Consider the following 21379-nt stretch of genomic DNA (forward strand, 5'->3'; position numbering starts at 1 on the left):
CCCAGGCCCCACTCCCTAGGGCCCCTGCCTGACGGCCTGTCCACTGGGGCCCTTCGCACTCACCTTGAGTCCTATGAGATGGAAATGGAACTCATTTCTGCCCGCAGCTGGCCTCCCCTCCAAAACGGGGACCACCCCCGTACGCACGCCTTCTGTATCTCATCAGACACTAGGCCCCAGGTCTCGTTGCTCCGCAATGTTTCTCCCATCTCTCCTTCCCTCACTGCTCCTGCTGTGTCCACCCAGGCCTCTGTACTGTCCAGGCTATTCCCCGCAAGGGTCCAGTTAAGCAATCTCCTACCCCGTCTCATGCTCCTTCTACCACCCCTCCTGAGCCTCTTTATGACCCAATTGTCTACAAGGTAGTCATCCAGAGACTCTAGCCACGTCGGATCACTGTGACAGTGCTCACAAAATGTCCAGTGCTTTTTATCAGCAGCTCGGTTCCAAGGCTCCCCTGCCCTGGCCCTGGCTCCTGAGTCTCCTCCCAGGCTTCTCCCCTCCACACACAGCCTCCACTATGTTCCAGGCCCACACGTGTGCTCAGATTCCTGGATCTCATCAGGCGCAACCCCACCTGCCCAGAATGGCTCAGCTCTGGTCACCCAAGTCCTGATCATCCTCCCAGGCTCCATCTCAACTCAAGGCCTTCGTCAAGCCCCTCTACACCTCCCTCCTATTCGGGATGTGGGTGACTCTGTTCCTGTGGTCCTCAGACCAAGCCCTGCCAGGCTGGAGCCTGCTGATCAGCAATGCCAGTAGCAGGGGCTTGTGGCCTGGCTGCGAGAGACCTGATTTCGGTTATGGCTGCCAGGAGCTCTGGGCAACTTGTATCTACTAGGCTTTTCCCTCAGTTTCCCTACTAGGTGCTCAGATAAACCCCTGAACCCTAGTGGGCTCTGGACTGCCCTACCTGATCTTGCCTGTTTCCTAAACTCCCACCCATTCAGTAGGAGTTTGTGTGTGTGTGTGTGTGTGTGTGTGTGTGTGTGTGTGTGTGTGTGTGTGTATGTTGGGAGGGTAGGTGTTTGTTCCTTAGAACCAGAACCAGGAGGAAGCTGCTGGCCATCCAATTTCACCTATGACCTCCTGTCTCTACTTCTGTAGAAACCCACCCACCAGATAAGACCTGAGGGCTACAGAGAGCCGCGGCCTTCAGAAATCCACTCAAACTGACCACAGCCCTCTGAACAATCTACTTCCAACTGCAGCTGCCCCTCTCCTCCCACCCTTCACCCCTCTAGAAACTGAGCTGTCCTATAGGTCCTGACAACTCCCCCCTCTCCAAAATAATAACATGAAAAAGAGCTAATATTTAATTAGTACGTACTCTGTGCCAGGCCTGGTTCTGAACAGTTTACATAGACTGGTTCACTTAGACCTCACAGCAACGCTTTGAAGTAGGCACTATTCTTCCTCCACTTGATAGGTGAGGAGATGAAGAGGTGACATTAGTACGGGAGCCTAAGCACGCCAGCTTCAGAGTGTGTGCTCTTTACCTCTCTGTTTCTCCCCATATCCCATCCCACCCAGCAGGGCCACCGAACACACTAGTGCAGTCTGAGCCCTGCCCAAAAGTTCCCAGCCAGGATGAGCCATGCATCCAGCAAGGGGCCCCATGCATGCAGAGGAAGGGCTGTCTGCATCTATGCCACACAAAGACACCATGCAGGTGGGCCTGCTCCTTGGCCGTGAAACAAGGTAAGCCTGGTTGCTGCTTTACCTCTGAGTTAGAAATGAATTTCTGTAATTCCAGTATCCATTCATTCACTCAATAAATACTGATTATATGCCTGCCACTGCTTGGGACTAGCTGTGTCCATCTCGGGGCAGTGAGCACAGACTGACTGAAACATTCATATGCGTTTACCTGACGGACCCTCTCCAAACAAGGATTAACGGGCTCCTGAGAGAAGGGGCCACCTCGCAGACAGGGGCCTGGCAATATGCATTCACTGGCCGTTCAGGGCATATTTGTTAAGGACACGGACAGACAGCAGGTGACATTTGGATGAGGCTTGGATGGTCTCTACTGCCTCTGCCCCCAGGTGACAGGTGATAAACAGAGAGACCAGAAGGCTGGGGGCTAGAACCCATCCCTCCTGACTCCCCACTTCTGGAGCTGCCCTTTGGGGAAAAGGAAAGTCATCGCCCCACCAAAGCACTTCAGAGAAAAGGAGCAGGTCGGTCCTTTAAGTAAGGGCATGAAGAGCCGTGAGAGCAACTTCAGTTAATCCCAAATGTGGGAAGAATTCTGAAGGTCAGAGGAATGGAAAAGGTAAGTCAAGAAAAAGAGTTGGCATTTAGCAGTGGAGATAAACTGAGTTGATAAAACGGCCTTTGAACACACGGGTTATTTATTTATTTGCTTCCAGTTCTCATGCGGTTGTTAATTCCAGCTAAAATTCCCCAGTGCCCTGCTCACATGTGTGGTACATTATGTACCCATCTGGCAGCAAAACAGACACCTCCCCTAGCAGCTGTGCTCTGAGGTTCCAAACACACTCACATGTTTGTGTCACAACAACAACACAGAAAAGAATACCCCGGAGTTTACTGCACTCGCTCTCTGGCAGGACTGCTAGTTAACAATGTCTTGTCTGCAGTTAGGAGTTCAACAAACTGGAAGCAAACTGGGGCCAGGCCCAAAGCTGGGCTAATTGAGGTACCGTGTCAAGTGAAAGGGACGAGGCAGAGTCAGGGAGAGACACGGCCGGGGTAACGGTGAGGCTGCCATCTGAGGTCCCCTTTGCAAGATGAAGGTAATTTGTTCTGGAGGCTTTTTTCACATTCCCTCCGCTTGAACAAACCCTGCTGAAAAGAACTCCTGCTCTGATTGTCCATGGAAAGGTTCCCTGGAATGTTGGACTAGGTCTCTGGAATGTATAGATTTAACGAGCCAATTTGGAAATTAACAGAGATGGAAAGGGAGCGTTCTGGTTACACTACACACAGAATTACTACCTGAGTAAGCGCAGGGGGGCCAAAGATACCTTGGAGCTTCCAGTGAGCGGGCTTAGCACTTTCCAGACCTGCATCTTGGCCACTCTTCAAGTTTAGGGTTGGAAGATCACCATTCACCAGGCACAGATCACCCACAGTGTTGTTGAGAGAAGGACACAAACTTCATTAGCAACTCTGAAACGCTGGAAACATAGTTTCCAAACTTTTTACTGAGCAAAGACCCTCCCTTCCCACCCGTAGCCTGTCGACCATCATGCTTTGCAGTATTTCCCCTGTCGAACAAACGGCATCCCTGTCCCGGATGATTTTGTCAAAATGCTGGCCCAGTCTTCCGACCGGGAAACAGAGTTTAAGCCAAGGATACTGATGTATTTGGGGGTTAAAGACTTGACATTTGAGTTATCTTTGCAGTTTTGCTTCCAATAAATACTCCTTCACTTGTTTGTTTGTTTAATATTGAACAGCCTTCGGATTTCAACCAGCACCTTCTACACAGCTGGGGAACTCGGGGCCAGCCTGGGCTTGGTCACTTTATCCCGTTTCTCTCACGTCGCAGATGAGGCGATGGGAGTGCTGGGAAGGAAGACAACACAACCACCAGGTACAGAACAGGCGGGGCACCTCAGAAGCCCTGCGCGGGCCGGGACGGGGGGTGCTGGCCCCGACCACAGGCAGACACCATCTCTCTTCATCCCAGGGCTCTACCTAACTCTTTAGAGCTTTAGAGCCCTCCATGCAGGGCACCGAGCCATCTGACTCAGTCTTCAAAGAACAAGTCTTTTTGTGTGGAGTTGTATTCAGGACTGTAAGCACCTCACATGATTCTTCCTCTATAGCCTTTGATTTTTCTTCCAGGACTTGATCAAGTGGGTTCAACTCAAGCATCAAGGCCAGGTTGTGGTTTCAACCCAAAGTCCCTGGGGGGGTCGGGGGGGTGGGTGCCCCTGACAGATGGGGGTTGGGCATGATGAAAGGGGTTCCAATGAGGGCACAAGTCTGACTTTTCTGGGAACTTGGGGGCTACGCCTCCGCATTCCAAGGTGATGGGGGGGCTTCCCTGGTGGCACAGTGGTTAAGGATCCGCCTGCCAATGCAGGGGACACGGGTTCGATCCCTGGCCCGGGAAGATCCCACATGCCGTGGAGCAACTAAGCCTGGGAGCCACAACCCCTGAGCCCGCGTGCTGCAACTACTGAAGCCCGCAGCCTAGAGCTCATGCTCCAGAACAAGAGAAGCCACCACAATGAGAAGCCCTCACACCGCAACGAAGAGCAGCCCCTGCTTGCCACAACTAGAGAAAGCCCGTGAGCAGCAACGAAGTCCCAAACGCAGCCAAAAAAAAAAGAAAAAAAAAGTGATGGATGGGATATCTGGCAGGGTCCACGACCAGGTTACAGAGCCAGACTTGCAATTAAGCATCCCCCATCCTTGCAAAAGACCTCCTCTGAGACCAGAAAGTCTAGTGAATGCCTGTGGAGGATGTTGGGGCAGAGGGAGGGAGAGCCTCGGTGAGAGCTGACATCTGCCTGTGCTCTCCCTCCCGCGTCCTGAGGACGGCTGCCCAGCTGACCCTGGTCCTGCCCCTTCCCCAACCCAGATCCAACTCCTAACCCTGTCTGTGGTTAGGAATTCAACCAACTGGAAGCAAACTGGGGTCAGGCCCAAAGCTGGGCTGATTGAGATACCATGTGAAGTGAAAGGGACAAGGCAGGGACTTGAAAGGGACAAGAAAGGGACTTCTGGAGGAGTCTGTTTCAGCAGGGCTTCTGACAAGGTACCTGATACCTAAATGTGACCTCACACCCTCTTCCTACTTCAGTCCATGGGAAAATGGGATCCCACCTTCCTTCTTGCCACGACGTGATCTGGGGTTGGCTTGGGTCAGCCTGAGTCCCTCGCACTTCTAACTGCTCAGGGCTTGAGGTCATTGAGAGCTGGGGTTCTCAAAAATGGCTTTTGGAAACATGTGGCCCCAGAGTCACGAGGAACAGAGCAGGGAAGGAAGAATTCCCCTCTCTCAACTCTTCCCATCCTGCCAGGAAGACAATTTTGCAGGCAGACACTCCTCTCTGTTTATAAAGGGGGGAAGAACCCAAACAAATAAAGCCCGAGCTGCACTTTGCATCACAGCCACGCGGAGCTCTATGTGTCGCTTGAACAACTGTTTGGCGCTGTTTACAAAGAGGCCTATTGAATCCTTTTGAATGCCAGCACAGGGTCCTAGGCTCTGAGTCCCATGTAGTGACTTGGCGGTAAATAGTAGGGAGGTGGCAGGGCTGCACATGTGACATCTGGAAGCACCACCCAGGCCATGGGAACCCAGGCGGCTGCTCCCCAATGCAGACACGAGCAGCCCAGAGCCCTGCACATGCCTTCTGGAAGGCAGTGGCCTGCACTCATCGGTATTTATGGCCTTACAGCTGGGCTCTTGACTTGCCTGGCTGTCATCTGGCACCAAAGGAAATGTCGCCCATTTCTAGCTGTTTAAGATGAAGGTCTCACCTTGGGAGCCAGGGAGGGACACATCGGCACTCAGCTGTCAATGTGAATGACAGAAGGAGGTGCTTCCCAGACTGCCTGATAAACTCGTGGCAGAAACCTCAGTAATTCAGACACACCTGGTACGAGGGTGGCTTTCTTAGTCAGCTCGGGCTGCCAAAGCAAATACCATAGACTAGGGAGTACAAACAACAGAAATATGTTTCCTCACAGTTCTGGAGGCTGGAAGTCCAGTATGTCCAGTATGGCTGAGTTCCAGTGAGGCCTCTCTACCTGGCTTGCAGACGGCCACCTTCTGGCTGTGTCCTCATGTGGTAGAGAGAGAGAGAGAGAGCAAGTTCTCTGGCGTTTCTTCTTAAAAGGACACTAATCCCATCACAAGGGCTCCATCTTCATGACCTCGTCCAAACCTAATTGTCCCCCAAATGCCCCATCTCCAAATACCATCACATTGGGGGTTTAGGATTCAACATACAAATTTTGGGAGGATACAAACATCTAGTTCACAACAGTCACTAAGGTGAATTGCAGGATGCCATGATGTGTATACTTATATTTTGATAACACAGCCCTGTTCAGTCTTAAACACAGATTTTAAAAATCAACCGTGTCGACCTTCCAAATGTATACAGTTCAGTATACATCGATTATACTTTAATAAGTTGAAAAAAATTTTTAATTTAAAAAGCAGGTCAATCACTTGACAATGTTTAAATCCCCTCAACCGTGTCCTTAGATGTGTAGTTACCTGGCCTTCATTAGAACAGTTCCAGCACTAGGAACTCACAGCCCCCAAGGCAGCCGTCCCATGACTGAACTTCTCTATTAGCAAATTCTTCCTTTACTGAGCTGAAACCAGCCCCCTAGAAGCTTTTATCCATTAAGCAGTGCCATAAAGAACACACTGGATCCCTGTGTCAAAAGAAAGCCCTTCAGAAACTGAATTAACAGGCCCACCCCACCCCATGGTTCATGTGGATAAACACACACACACACACACACACACACACACACACACACACACACACACAGAGTAATACTTCCTGCATCTATACGTCCTATATCTAGTAACTTCCTGTGTCCAGAACACATGTTCAAACAACAAAATTGGTCCCACACCACATTCGAGCACTTGACTCCTAGAAGAATGCCTCAGCGTCTCCATCTTCATCTGAAATTAGTTTAGCTTTGGACGCACTTTTAACAAATCTGGTTCTCTGGCTTCCTAGTCCATGAAAGATTAAAAGCAACCAAAAAGTTGCAAAGGATGTTGGCTCCAGGAAGCAAGTCAAAACCTTCAGACTGACTCTTATGGAAGAGACAGAGAAATGGTCAGCAAGACTCCCAGAAAGTAGAAAATGACAGCAACTGAGGGTCATCCAGCACACGTCATCTAGGCCACCATGGATGACCCTGAGTCTCTAAGCAAAAGGTGGACCAATGGAAGAGCCCACTCTCGTGTGTGACAAACATACTTTTAAAAGCTTCCCATCCAAAGCGGGTATGTCGGCTAACATCATGACCCAAGGGTTATGATTTTATTATCTAGATAATTATCTGTCTAAACTTAATTATCTAGATAATTCATTTTTGGTGGAAGAGCCCACAAAACTGCTGTTGCCTAAATGAGGTGTCACCGTGTGTGTGGTTTTCAAGGACAAACACTACCGATCATTATAATGCAGAGTGCGGTAACGGACCGTGCTGGGAACCACCCTGGTTGACTGATTCCCATGGTAACTGCAACTAGGCAAGAACGCACTGCCTAGTAGAGCCGCTTACACTACCTGCTTTCACAGAGATAAGAACTGTTGAAATTAGCATATTAATATTTGATTCAAAACAAATAACATTCTTGCCTTGTGATAACTGCATGCTCATGACCCGTATGCATATTTCCTCATGAATATTCATTTTAAATTTTAATTAGCTCAGTAAATCAAGCCCAGGAAGGTAAACCACAGGCTGCTCCTATGACAATAACTGTGGTTTTACTTCCTCCACCACCCCAGTCGCCAAGCCCCCAAACCAGCTGCCACGTTGGGCATGAGTGGCCACAAAGCGACGATAATTCTTAGTTGTCTGGGCAGCTGAAGGACGTACAGCTAATGCCAAAATGGTTAATCCGAAGTCATTCATCTCGGGGTCAGGAACACAGGATCAAACCCAGGTGTGCACGCACGCACACACACACACACACACACACACACACACACACACACACACACACACACACACACACTCCAAGACAACAACACCCCTTGGAATCACCTCAAGTGCTCAGCACGTATGAGCCACGGTTAGGGGTCATATGCTGCTCTGAGGGTATTAAACAAGACTGTCTCTGGGGGATGGGGTGCCGGGCACATCAGAGCCTCTTTACCCTGTCTTATTCCTATTTTCTCAGCACACATTACCTTCCAGCCTACTATTAGATTTACTTATGATATTTATCATTTGCCCCCTGCCTGTCCCCTCTAGAACGTAACGTGCACAAGGGTCCTGCGTGTTGTTTTGTTTCTGAGCTGCGGTCTCAGCACCCAGGACACTCCCCCACATAGAGCAGGGGCTCAGTAAGAATTTGTCGAACGGATGAGAAACTATGGGTGACCCTGCGGCCTGAAGAAAGAGGTCAGCCCTCACTGACGCTTGGCACACGTGCCACCTGCAGTTTCTCCTGTGAGCATCCTTAAGCCCTGTGTCCCAGTAAGTCCAACAGAGCCTCAGAATCATTCTCAACCCAAGACTTCAGGAGGCCACTACAATTAGCTCCTCTTTAACGCAAGAAACAGGCTCTGGTACCATTCCTGGCCCAGGCTATTCTCACTGAAGACTGGGGGTTCTGTCTGCTTGTTTGTTTTTCTTTCCCTAGTGGATCCACGGGTGAGGGTTGATGTCTCCTGACCTGGGCCACGTGCAAATAAAGGTTCCTGGGGTGAGTGTGCTCACGCAAGCAGGATGCAGCCCTGGATTGGGGGCTTATCTTCATCTCAGCCAGCCTCGGGCACTTTTTGAAAAGCCGCTGTTCTCTGAGAGTTCACCTCGGCCTCTCTCCCATGTGCCATCCCACAGGATCCTCCCATCTTGCAGGAAAGGAGCGAGACCACCTTTCAGAGCCTCAGCCAAGTAGCGACTTGCTTAAGGCCACACAGCCAGTAAGGTACAGACTTGGGGTTTGAACCCAGGCCTCTCAGTGGCCATTTTACAGATGAGGAAACAGACAGGGAGAGGGCCAGGCTTTGCCGAAAGTCACACTTTAGAGATTTAACCACTGAACTATGCGTTCCTCTAAGCAAGGGACTGCCTCTTAGTCTTCAAAGCCTCCTTGCCACCCAGCCTCGGGCTGGCCCAGAGCAGATGAGTGAATGAAAGTGCAGACACAAAGCCTGAAAAGATTGGATAGCCTGGTCTAAAGGAGAAAGTCAAATATAATTGAAATTCCCAAACCTAGTAACCCTTGTAGAACCAGCCATGGGTATCAGAGAGAGGACAAGGGACACTGTCCTGGTCCCAGGTGAAGCCAGCAGAGATGACATTCATCCCCGCTGTGTCCCGTTCCAGCCCTACCTCCTGGTCGGCCTTTTCAAGAAGGTATGGGAAGGGTCCCTCCTCAGGCTCTGAGCAGCCCTGCCCCAGATTCAAGTACTTATCTATTTCAAGGGCTCAACAAACACAGGTGAAAAAATAAATGGGTAAATAAGTGAATTATCAGAGACTTCTGTTGTCTAAGTCTTCATTACCAAACCCCTGGACAATTTCGTTACACGTTTATTCATTCACCAAATATTTATTAAGTACCTACTGTATAAGAGGCACAGTGCTAGGCTCTGGGATACAGTGGACAGCAAGTAGTAGCAGCTTTCCAACAGGTCCTTTGGCCTTTGTCTCCTCCCCTCTCCGTTTTAACCATTCTGCACTTATGTTCCAGTTTACCTTCTATAGCTGGTTTGGATCTCATCCCTCTAAGCCCAACAACTTTCAATGTCTCCCACTGCCTACTGGAAAATGATCAAATTCCTTACACTGAAATTCAAGACCTGAGATTTAGCTGGAACCTCTACTCCCAGGCTAATCTCTGCCCCTCACTCCCTCTTTCCCTCCATTACATATGTTATGGGCCAGCCCCTGCCTGGGATGCCCTTCTCATCTCTACCTGTCAGCTACCGCTGTGTTACAAACCACCCCAAGACTCTGTGGCTGAAAGCAACAATCCCTTCTTTTCACTGTGGGTCAGCTAGGGGTGGGTTGATCTGGGTTGAGGGAAAGCTGTGTGTCCATCCGGGCTTGGCTCTTCCTTGTCGGTCGGGTTCAGGTCTCCTGTGTTCATTGGGGGATCCAGGTCAAGAGGCCAGCAGCCACATGGGGAATCTCTTCTCACGGTGGTGGCAGGCACATGAGAGCATGAGCCCAACTAAGCAAGCACCTTAAGGTCCTGCTGGCTTCGAGTTTGCTAACGTCTCATTGGCCAAAGCGAGTCACGTGACAGAGCCCAACGTCAAGGAGGCAGGAAGCAAGGCACGTGGCCATACCCTGCATCACTGGAGGCTGGGAGAAAGGGGAGGCTGGGAGCGAATATTTCTGAACAACAATCTAACACACCATCTCTGCCTTAATGAAATTGGGCAGTACGGTAAAGGGAATCAGGCTTTGAAAATGGGAGGCCTGAGTTTGTATCATGGCTACACATCCTACTTTCTGAAGCCCTCCAACACAGTATGTTCCCAGAAGACTTCACTAATTCAATGCACACACCCCGAGATACCACTGTGTGTAAGCGTACCACCTGGACCCTAAGCCAGACCGGTGAATAAAGAGGCCCCCCGTTGCTCTCCTGGTGGTATGAATGAAGCTCTTAGCCCTCTGAGTGTGTCTCCTTCATCCACAAAGTGGAAAGAAACAACCTTGAGATACATGAGGAAACTATGGGAAGCTGGCCGGCCTTGAATGCAGTCACAAGTGGGGAAAGGTCTGCATCAAACACCACCTCTTCCGTGATGCCCAGGCTAGTCTTGTTGGAAGCGATCTCCCATCAGTCCGAATCCTTAAAACAATTAACTACCATGTGGTTAAAGGCTCACCCAATCAATGAGAATTTGTTGAGGTCCACCCTGTGCCAGGTAGGCCTGCCTAGCCCAAACCCCCGGCCCTCACCACAGACACTACTTCCTGATGGGAAGACAGGTACCTTCTTCCTGCCTCCCAATAGCAGCAGGCCCACCACAATCGGTGTTCCATCCCTTCCACTGACCAAGACTCCAGAACGTCCTCAATCACTTTTCTCACTCTTTCCTGGACACAGCCTCCAAGACTGAGATTTCCACCAAAGCCTTCCCATTCACCCAGAAAGAAAAATGCAGTTAATCAAAGCAATCTGGACTTCTCTTTTCATTCCCACCACTCCTCCACTCCCACCCCAGAGCGAAACCTCCCTAAGTGATTAAATGTTATAATAAGGATTTGACATATTTACCTTGTCAAAGATTGTGCTTTTGTGGTATCTCATGGAACACAACCAGATTAAAGAGCCAGCAGTGAGATGGACTCTCAGCAGAGACCAACGAGGAAAGAAAACAACAAAACCTCGAGATAAAAAAGTCCCTCCTGCTCTCAGTCAATAACCTCTAATCACACACAGACGGGGCCAAGCACGAAACTAACAGTTCCTTTCTGGCAAAAATAACGCTAATTAAGTAGTTAGAAAAATGATTGCTATTATTAGCAGTATCATTATTATTATAAAAAATTAAATACTGGCTAGAAATTCAAAAGGCTTTCTTCAGGATACGGTTCCTTCCACTTTTCTTAAGACAGTGGTTCCCCGTGGCTCATAGGAGACAAGGGACTCCTTCATCCTCACATCAGAGGCCCTCCAGGCAGTGGTATCAACCTACTTTCCAATCACTCACCCCTCCAACGGATAGTTTTTAGTTTTTAGCACCTATTCTGACACCATGCTGGTAGATGGGCCATAAATTTACCTCTCCAGCCCTTTCTACCTCCAATTCCCTAACAGAAACCCTGGCCACGTGGCCCATTCCCCTCAATGCCCTTCCAATGTATAGCTCTGTTTCCATCTCCTCCAGGGAGCCCTCCCTGATACCTCCATGCATCCCTGGAGACTTGTGCTTTCTCTCCTGTACATGGATGGTGGTATACTTTTCGCCAAATATGCTACCTACACTCGGTCCCTTTACCGCGTTTACGTCTTAAATTTCCACTGAGGCAGGGACCACGGCACCACACAGTAATTGGTGTTGAATCAGTACTTGTTGACTGACTTTACTGTGGACATAATTCAACACAAACCAACATATGCTTACTTAGTGGCAGCTGGGATGGAAAAAAACAACTTCCCATGGGCTGGGCACGGGGAGAGGCAGGAAGGCGTCCTGCTCAGTGGCTGGCACATGCCCAGCAGGGTGTGGCAGGCAGCCAGCCCCCTCGGTAACCGGTCCACTCTTCACATCCGGATCGCCTTCCAGGGACATCTGCCCTTGGCACTCAGCCCTCAATAGTGTGGACTGCCAAGGAGAAAGGTGGCGACTGCATCAGCAAACAGAACACCGTCCCGATCCCTCCAGGTATGTGGTGCAACCCAAAGGGGCTACTGACAGCGCTGCTGACAAGTGGGATTCTGAGGGAGCTACTCTAATGCACCCGAGTGTCTGCACTTTTACCTTCCTAACGTGATTCTCCTCAGCCTCCCCTAATTTCACTTAACGGTACCACCAGAGACCAAAGAGTGCGAGCGTGCACCAGTTTCTTGATCTCTCCACAAGCAACTCATCAGATGCCTTGTCAGCTCCACCTCCAAAACGGAGGCAAACCTACCTCCGTCTGCTCCCCCCAGGTCCGAGCCACCGTCATTCACGCCGGTGTCCCAGCTTCCCCCGCTCTCAGCTCCAGGAGAGCCCATTCCGCACACCACACCCAAAGCCATCGTTTATACATGAAAGCAAATCCAGTATCCCCTGCTTCGAACCAACGGCTTCCATGGTTGGAATAAAATCCAAATGCCTTCCTGTGATGTGTAGGTCTCTCGAGATCTCACCCCACCGGGAGATTTTGTCCATCTCCTGACACCGTCCAGCACACACAGGGCTCTGATCACGACATCCTTTCTGCTCCTTAAACAGGCCTCGGTGTTTGGCATCTGCTGCTCCTTTTGCCCGGAATTTGCTTCCCAGGTGCTCACGGCTGGTCCCTCCTCACCCCTCTAGACTCAGCTCAAAAGACACCTTTGCCTGAAAACCCAAGGAAACAAGCAGCTGTCCCTCCCCCTCCTTTACCCCCTAGCACCCAGGTCCCTCTCTGGCCCATTGCCTTTTTTTCTTTATACAACTTATCATGCTCCAAAACGATTTAGTTATTATTAAACCCTCACTTGGATGAAAGTTCCATGTAGGAAAAGAATCTTTTCCGTCTCATTCACAGCTGTATTTTCGGCACCTGTAACAGTGCCCAGCACAGAGCAAGCATTCCAAACACACTGGTTTAAGGGAAACAACATTCCCCGCGCCTTAGGTATGGGCCGCTCGTAGTGACTTCTTGCCAAAGTGGACAGTATGGAAAGATGGGGGAAAAGGAGTAACTTTTAGTGGAGAAACCTGACACAGTGCCTCAGCCAGGTGATCAAGGTTAATACCAACAGCGGTAAATCAGGTTGGCAGTATGTGTCCTTGATACGACGTGATGAATATGGCCCTTTATCTCTGGTCTTCCTCCCCCAAAAGCTTAACCCCAGTCTAATCATAAGAAAAACATCAAAACAAATCCCAATGGAGGGACAAATATCTGATCAGTACTCAATGTCAAGGTCACCAAAAACAAGGAAAGTCTGAGAAACTGTCACAGCCAAGAGTCATGGAAGGAGAGATGACAGGTAAATGTAATATGGGATGCTGGAACACAGAGAGGACATGAGGGGAAAACTAAGGAAATCCGAGTGAAGTACAGACTTTAGTTAATAGTAACATATCAACGTTGGTGCATTCATCGTGAGAAATGCACCATGCTAATGTGAGATGTCAGCAACAGGGGAAGAGAACTGTCTGTTCTATCTTCTCGATAATTCTGTACATCAGAAACTAGTTACAATTTAAAAATTTATTGAAAAACCACATTTGTTAGGTGAATGAATGTACAGCAGTAAATTCATTCTGGAAGATACTTTCATGTCTTTTTGTAAGAATTCACTGAGCACAGGCTCCAGTACGACGCCAGGAAAGAGACAAACTCCTGGAGTCTGTTAAGCACTGGGGCTGCTCTGTTTACAGCACTAGTTTGTTAACAACACACTCAGAGAAACTGTAAAGGCAGACTTCATCCCTCTCCTAACTGGACTTCCAGTGGTTCTAGACAAGGAGAGTTTAGGTCAATGACAAAAATAGCAATGCTGCCCTCTTCGAGGATGAATGACATGTTTCCAGTGCTCTCGAGTCCGTCCAGCCACAGCAATGCTGAGGGTCTACCTAAGCCTAAGTGCAGCTTAGTAGCCACCTCCTGCCCCAGATGGAGGGTCGAGTCCCACCCACAGTGAAGCTGGTCGCTTCTCTCATAAGAGGTCAAAGAGTGCAATACAGACTACAAATGACAACAGATCGTGGGAACTACTAGGGCAATCAAGGAAGCCTTCCTGCAGGAAAGGTCAGGCTGGATCTGGAAGAGGAAACAGGATTTAGAAAGACAGAGAGAAAGAGAGAGGCGGGCAGGGGTCGCAGCATCAGCAGTGCCGGGGCATCCAGAACCAGCTACAGGGGGCAGTAGGATTAGAGTTGCTGGGTCCCCTAGGGGAGCCATGTAAGGGGAAATTGGTTCGCTGAGCTGGGGCTGGACCAGAAAAGGCCTGGAGATCCTCCCAGACTTTTCAGACCAGGAATCAGCACCTCCTCCACGAAGCCTTCCCCAAGCACCCTGCCCACAAGTGAGCCCTCCCTCCTCAGCACCCCTCCCCCAGCACTCTTACTTGTCTCACACCAGCTCCGTTCTTCCCTGTCATGTGCTGTTTCCATTCCTGTCCCATCTCTCCTACCCATCTCCTGGGGGCAAGATCCTTTTCTGCCTCCTCTCTGCCTGCTCTAGAGGGCCCTGCACATAGTAATGGCTCAAAGAAACATCTGGTAAATGAATAAAAAGAAGAGTGAATTAATGAGTAGATCACAATCTAAGAAGCCAGGACTTTACCCCTCACATGACAGGGAGGCCTGCAAGATTTGCAGAAAAATACATGATCGAAACGACATTTCCTCCACCATCTCACCCTCCCCTTCTCTGCTTTCTTTGCCTTTAGTCCTTAGCCCATCCTGACTTGTTTCTTATCTGTCACCTCTCAGCCATTCAACAAACTTTAGCTGAGTGCCTACTACATGCCAGGCAGGTTCTAGGTGCCAAGGATACAGAGGACACAGACAGAATACTCTCATGGAGCTGACATTCTAGTGAGAGAGTAAATAAAGGGCAATAAACAAAATAAGTAAATAAAATATACAGAATGCCAACTGAGGACAGGTGCTATGGAGGAAAAGGGCAGGCAAGGAGGACAGGAAGTTCAAGGGAGTGATGTGCAATCTTAAGTAGGGTGTCAGGGAAACCACCTTTGAGCAAAGACCTGAAGGAGGTGGGAAAGAGGATTTTTCTTCTTTCGTGTCCACTGACACATGCCTAGTACCTGGAGTAGTACCTGGCCTGCAGTGGGCGCAGAAGAATGAGTGTGATGGGAAGGTTAATCCATTTTCCTCATTAAACGTTTTGTTTTGAGATAATTATAGATTTACATGCAATTGCGAGAAAGAATACCCTTTACCCAACTTCCCCCAACAGTGACGTCTCACATAACTGGAATCCAATATCAAAACCAGGAACATGACATTGACACAATCCACTCATGTGATCCAGACTTCACCAGTTTTACATGTATTAACTTGTGTACGTGTACGTGGTATACTTAGTTGTATGCAATTTTAAGTATCAATCCCTTTCTAACAATTAGGAGGCCACCTGAAGAGTCCAGAGTTGAAGGAAAGTGGGATGGAGCAGGCTGGGCATTTCCACACATGGGAGCTCCATTTAATCCTCACAGCCATCTAAGAGGGTAGGTGTTCTTAGCCTCATTCTACAGACGTGAAGACTGACAACTGCAAGGCTCTGTTGCCACACAGTTGACAGGTGGAGGAGCCAGAATTCTCCAACCCATGACTGTCTGGTTCCTCCCCTGGGGTACTTGCCTAAACACAAGAACGGCCTGAATTAAAACATAAAATAAAATTAAAAGAACCCCAGAGGAAGGCCTGGCTCCAGGAAGGGAGAGGAAATAAGGGAGGGGTTGATGAGGGTGTCGCTGGGATTCTGAGTGAGGGAGAACAGAACTACCATTCATGAGAAAGGATGGAGAGCTACAGGGTCCTCAGGGAGGAGAGGAGAGGTGTCCTGGCTCAGCCGGACCCGATGTGTAATCTTGGGCAAGTTGATTTACGCCTCTGGGCTTTGTGTTCCTCAACGAGACGAGGGTGAGAATGGCCACCCAACCCATTTGCTCTAAGTGGGACACACGGAAGGCTGCCTAGATGAAAAGGTAGCCCTCTGCAAAGCCAAAGTGCTAGACCAGCCGCCAAAGCCAGGAAGAAGGCGACCCAACCCAACAGGCCAGACTGCCTGCGGTCTCCCAACTAGAGTGACTGGCTGGCTTTCCAAAAGATGAAAATGCAGAATTTAGGTCAGCGTGCAGAGAGAATCTCACTTTGTTTACAAGAGATGGAGAGCGTGTGTTCCTATTAAATGCCTTTGAATCCCAGCGATGATGAGAGACCCGGGGCTGTTTACCACTTGGGATATTTACTTTTCTCATATACAAATCAGCTCGGGTGCCGTCAGAGCTGCCGTCACCTCGCACTGCAGCCCTCTGACGTCCCTGCACTTCCCCAGTGCCCACACATGGTTTGAATTTATGGGTTTTAGCATTTTTCATTTATATTGTGTGAGAATCACTGAACGACCAGCAAACAGAAGCTCTGATCCGTGTCCTGGAAAAAACACAGAAGTGTGAGGAAGGGGGTTGGAGGGAGGGCTGGGAAGATGCCTCCAATCCCAGGAGAAGCCCTTAGGGCCCCTGTGGGAATGAAGGATCAGTGGGAAACCACAGCCCCATCTGGGGTGAGAAGGGGCTCAGTGGGTACAGTCACCAAAGCTGAACACCTAGGTGCCACAGTGGGACACACGGAAGGCTGCCTAGATGTCTGACCTCCTGGAACCAAACATCTGGAAATCTGGGAACAAAGCGGGGGTAGTTGGGGACTTTCTGTTTTCCACCTGGGTACTCAGGCCATAATGTGTAGATACAGCTGGTAATTTCACAGCTACTCCCAGCATCCCTGAGTGTGAACTTGGAGCCAGGCCCTAGGCAAACTCAAGTCATTAGATGAGGTTCCTGCCCTCAAAGAACTTCAGTCTATGGGGGAGACAGACATGTAAACACATAAAAGACAATAAAATTAAAAATGCTCTTTTCCAATGAGGTCAGAGCCAGCTGAGACAGTGGCTTTGAAGCAGCAGGGTGCCGTTTATGGTTTACCAAGCACTCACACCTGTCGAGAGGGGTCAGCCAGTGAGGGACCTGCCCAGGCTTATTCTGCCGGACTCCTGATCCAGTGCTCTCATGATCTACGGACCATTTATGAACTGCAGATCCTCCCATCCCCCACCTCCACTTGGTGGGCATTCCGGAACCGCCTGCCTCACACCACTTCCACTTCTAACAGGTGGAATCCCCCCAAATCTGCCATCAAATGGGCCACACGAAATGCAAGGCCATGTTATCCCACAGTAGCTGTTTTACAAACGGTGATCCGGGTCTCAGGCTCCTCACAAAAGGCTGATCTTTAACTACGGCTGGTCTCATCGAGCCGCCAGACTACTTTTACGAACCAGTTTCTAAGAGAAAACACACCCGCGTTCCTGTTCCGGAAGCTGAGCGTCCTTCTCCTCTGGCCCAGCAGTGGGAACATCCTGGATCTGATGAGGGAAAAGACCTTCACACGGCAGCTCCTTCCTCAAGCCAAGGGGCTTGAAAACTTCCAATCAAGTTTGGGTGAGATAGACGCTCCAGCTTGACGAATGAGTGCATTACAGAACACAGGAGTGGGGAACAATGCCCCCCAGTGCACCCAGGATCAAGCCCATGCTTCTTTTTTGTTTGTTTTTGCGGTACGTGGGCCTCTCACTGTTGTGGCCTCTCCCGTTGCGGAGCACAGGCTCCGGACGCGCAGGCTCAGCGGCCATGGCTCACGGGCCCAGCCGCTCTGCGGCATGTGCGATCTTCCCGGACCGGGGCACGAACCCGCGTCCCCTGCATCGGCAGGCAGACTCTCAACCACTGCGCCACCAGGGAAGCCCCAAGCCCGTGCTTCTTAACATGGCTTACAAGCCCTCCACTGTGTGGCCCATGAGCCTCTCTGGCCAGCTCCCTGGTCTCCTATTCCTCCAGCAATCACTCTCCACGACCATGAGTAAGTACGGTCTCTCGGTCTGAATCAATACCACCATCAGCCCCCGCTCCCATGCCTGGCGCTCCTCCTGAACCCCAGGAACACCCATGTGTCCTTCGATACCGAGCTCAGGTGGCATTGTACTGCCAAGTATAGTATGAGTAGATGTATGCGTACTCAGGACAGCCAGGTACTCATAAGGAGGGGAGGTCTGTCTGTTGTATACAATGAGCATCTCACCAGCAAAGAAAACTACCTGGACAGCAAGGATGCAGTCTCATCCATCTTGGTAGCATCTGTAGGGCTTCCAGAGGACCCCAGGGCCTGCAGAGCCCCAGCCACCATGGGGCGGGGGCTGAGGGTCAGTGCTCAACCACGACAGGCAGGCAGGAACTGCTATCCAACCCAGCAGGGACTCCTAGGGCTTGGGTATGGGGGTGGCCCTCTGTCACACTTCATTACTCCTGCACCCACCCTAGAGAGTTACACGAAGAAGCGTCCCAGCCATCCAGACTGGTACAGTTACAGATTCACAGCTTCCACTTCTATTGGGCCCTCAGCCTGCCCTGCCCTTTCTTCACCTGCCAAGGTCAGCTTCTGCTCTCAACCTGTGCCTCTCTCCTCACACCCCCTCCTCACCTTAGGTCCTGGCCAGTAGGCCACCTCACTCTCTCCTTCCCAAAGTGTCAGCCTTTCTCAGTGGGGAACATCAGAAGTCTGTCAACTCCCTGGCTCTCCCAGCCTTTCATACTTCCAGTCCCAGAAGACGAGCTAGTACCCCACCTTTCTCCCCCCACCCTCCTTGTCAGATTTCAGTCCCTTTTCATAGATGCAGGGAGGGTGAGAGCACAGACTCTGCAGCCAGACCTCCCAAGTTTGAATTGTAGATCTTCCCCTCAATGGCTCTGCGACCTCAGGTAAATGAAATAACCTATCTGTGCCTCAGTTTCCTCACCTGTAAAATGGGGTTGAATAATAGTATGTACCTGAGAGACTGCGGTGAGGGTTCAGTGGGGCAGTGCATATAAAAGACTCAGACCCATTCTTGGCAGTCTGCTGTGAAGCACGTCTCTCTGGGGTCTATTCAAACCCTCCCTTCCTCAACAGCCCCAGATTCATGACCTGGAACTAAGTAGTTCCCAGTACTACCAATGTAGCTCCCAGTAGTGCTCAGCAAACAACTGAAGGAAGGAATGGATGGGTGAACAGTTTCATAATAACTAATTCAATTCACTAAGTATGTGCACGGTATTTCTCTGGGAGAAAGGGAAGAGGAAAAAACCTCACACACTGAGTGCCACAAACAGCACGGCACACTTAAGGGCTAATCAAATCCTTGCCAGGCTTTATCCCCACTTCTCCCCATCACTCTGAGTTACTGCTATTAACATCCCACCTACTTGTATGCAATAGAGGAACAGGATCCTCAGAGAGGGAATCGCCCCAGGTCATGCATGGGTCTAACCCATGGCAGAGCTGGGCCTGAAGCAGGGGGCCTCCAGCCTAAACTTTTTTTCCCTCCTTTTTTTTTTTTTTTTTTTCCCCTCCTTTTTGATGTGTCCGCACTCCAGGGAGCAATGGGAGATTGTAGGGAAGCTGCACTAGAACGAGTATGGCCAGACGGTCAGAAAAAAAATAACCACGCTCCGGGTGGCTGGGCGGCACGGTTCCCATCAGGCCAACCCCCAAACCTGCTCTGGGTGATGCTTGGTGTGTGAGAGACTAAAGGATCAAGAACCATTTTCTCTATGGGATGGGCTTCACCTCGAGACACAGTGTGAAAATGGGCCAATAACAATAATTAAAATGACCACGACTTAAACCACCGCAATTAACATTCATTACCTCTGAGTGTGTGCCAGGCAGTGAGCTATGTGGTTGACACGCATTACCTCATTCACTCCTCACAACACACCAGGAGGTGAATGCTATTATGAGCCCCAGGTTTGCAGATGTGGAAACAGACCCTCAGTCATCCAGCCCGAGTGGTGGAGCTGGCATTCCACTTCCAGTTCAGTCTTTTTCTTGAAGTGTCAAAAAGATCTAAGTAAAAATCCTGGCTCCATCATTTTGCACAAAGCACTTAGCCTCAATTTCCTAAAATGGGGGAAATAATACTTACCTTTCAGGATTATTTCAGGAATCTACTGTGATAAACCTGAGGCCTAGCACATAATAGGCACTAAATAACAATGGCTGTCTCGGGAGCTGGAGAGGGAAAGGAGAGAGTACAGTCAATGGAGGGAGGGGTAGAAAGACTTTTCTTTGCAAACCTTCTGCATTTCCCATCCCAGCACTTCTGCCTAACAGTCTCCTTCCTCTTGGCAAGGCCTTTTCCACTCCCATCTCCATGGGCCCTAGTACTGTTCAACCTGCAAGGTCTCCATCAAGAATCCTGCATTCCTTTCTCACAACCCTCTCCACAAAACTATACTGATGGAAGCAGAATATAAAACTCACCTGCAAGACCACCAGCAGGCCTTGGCATGGGGGTTATGTAGTGCTGGGTCAACTAAACATTCCGGTCAAGGTCAAGCACAGTGACAGTGCATTATTGTCACTGAGGTGCCAGAGTGACTCAGTTCACCCATCCGTGGCCCATCCATAGCTCTTCAAGCTGCATCTCAGCCCCAGTAGAGGGTCTGGAGCTCAAAAATATCCCATAATCCAGTAGACTTCTACAGCCAAAGGGACGGGGGCCACTGGGGGTCCAAACAGGGGAGGTTGGTGGGGGGGGGTAGACAGGAAACTGGTCCAGCCCCCCTCTAGGTGTCCTCCTGGGGGTGCCAGGAGGAAGAGCTATCCAGCGGTACCGCATGTGAAAGACTGTGGAAACTGCAAACCGCGATGCAAATGGTTGAAATTATCATTGCCAATTAGGCTTTTGTCTCTCCTCAAACTCAAAGCAGAGCAGTTCAAGAAAGGGAAACCGTGTGAACTAGGGCTAAAAGATGAGCCAGAGAGATATCTGAAAGGCATTCTCTGCCCAATCTTCCTTTCTAAAAAGGGGTTTCAAATGGGGCCCGAGGCTTGAATTACAAACCACCGTACGTCCCCAGGAGATAAAACTGGTCAGGACACTACAGAACCTTCACAGGGAGGAAGCAGGTAAGCCCTTTAAACAGAAGAGGAAGTGGAAAAGGCCTGGCCTTTTATCTTTGCACTTTGGCTTCCCCGGGTAGGGCTGGCCAGGGGACGCGGGCGCTGGCGCCGCCTGTTTGGTCGCCAGGGCTGGCCAAGGGTCAGGAGGGGCCGCGTGCAGCACTTCTAGGAAATGTGCACTTTCGCTCTTGGCATCCCGTCCATTGAGGCGGCTCGAGCAAAGCCGACTGACGCTCCGAGCTGGGCTGGGGCGAAGGTGGGCAGGCCTGGGAAGTGTGCATCTTCTGTGCCCCCACAGGACACCGTGTTACCTGCCACGGCCACACATCCCCTCC

General features: G+C 50.2%; 1 protein-coding gene across 2 annotated transcripts in view; it reads right to left on the bottom strand.

Annotated features, from left to right (window-relative positions):
* Positions 1-21379, bottom strand: part of TRABD2B (TraB domain containing 2B) — a 215801-nt gene that overhangs the window by 181136 nt on the left and 13286 nt on the right. The window contains exon 1 of one of the 2 annotated variants that reach the window (XM_024739295.1): positions 14429-14526. The exons of the other annotated variant lie outside the window; for it this stretch is intronic. Within the exon in view, the coding sequence (XP_024595063.1) occupies positions 14429-14485 (57 nt within the window). The 5' untranslated portion in view covers positions 14486-14526. Of the gene's footprint in view, positions 1-14428; positions 14527-21379 lie in introns of those variants that run through there. 2 annotated transcript variants of the gene reach the window in all.

Source organism: Neophocaena asiaeorientalis, unplaced genomic scaffold, assembly GCF_003031525.2.
Source record: "Neophocaena asiaeorientalis asiaeorientalis breed wild unplaced genomic scaffold, Neophocaena_asiaeorientalis_V1.1 scaffold138, whole genome shotgun sequence".
Classification (NCBI taxonomy): domain Eukaryota; kingdom Metazoa; phylum Chordata; class Mammalia; order Artiodactyla; family Phocoenidae; genus Neophocaena; species Neophocaena asiaeorientalis.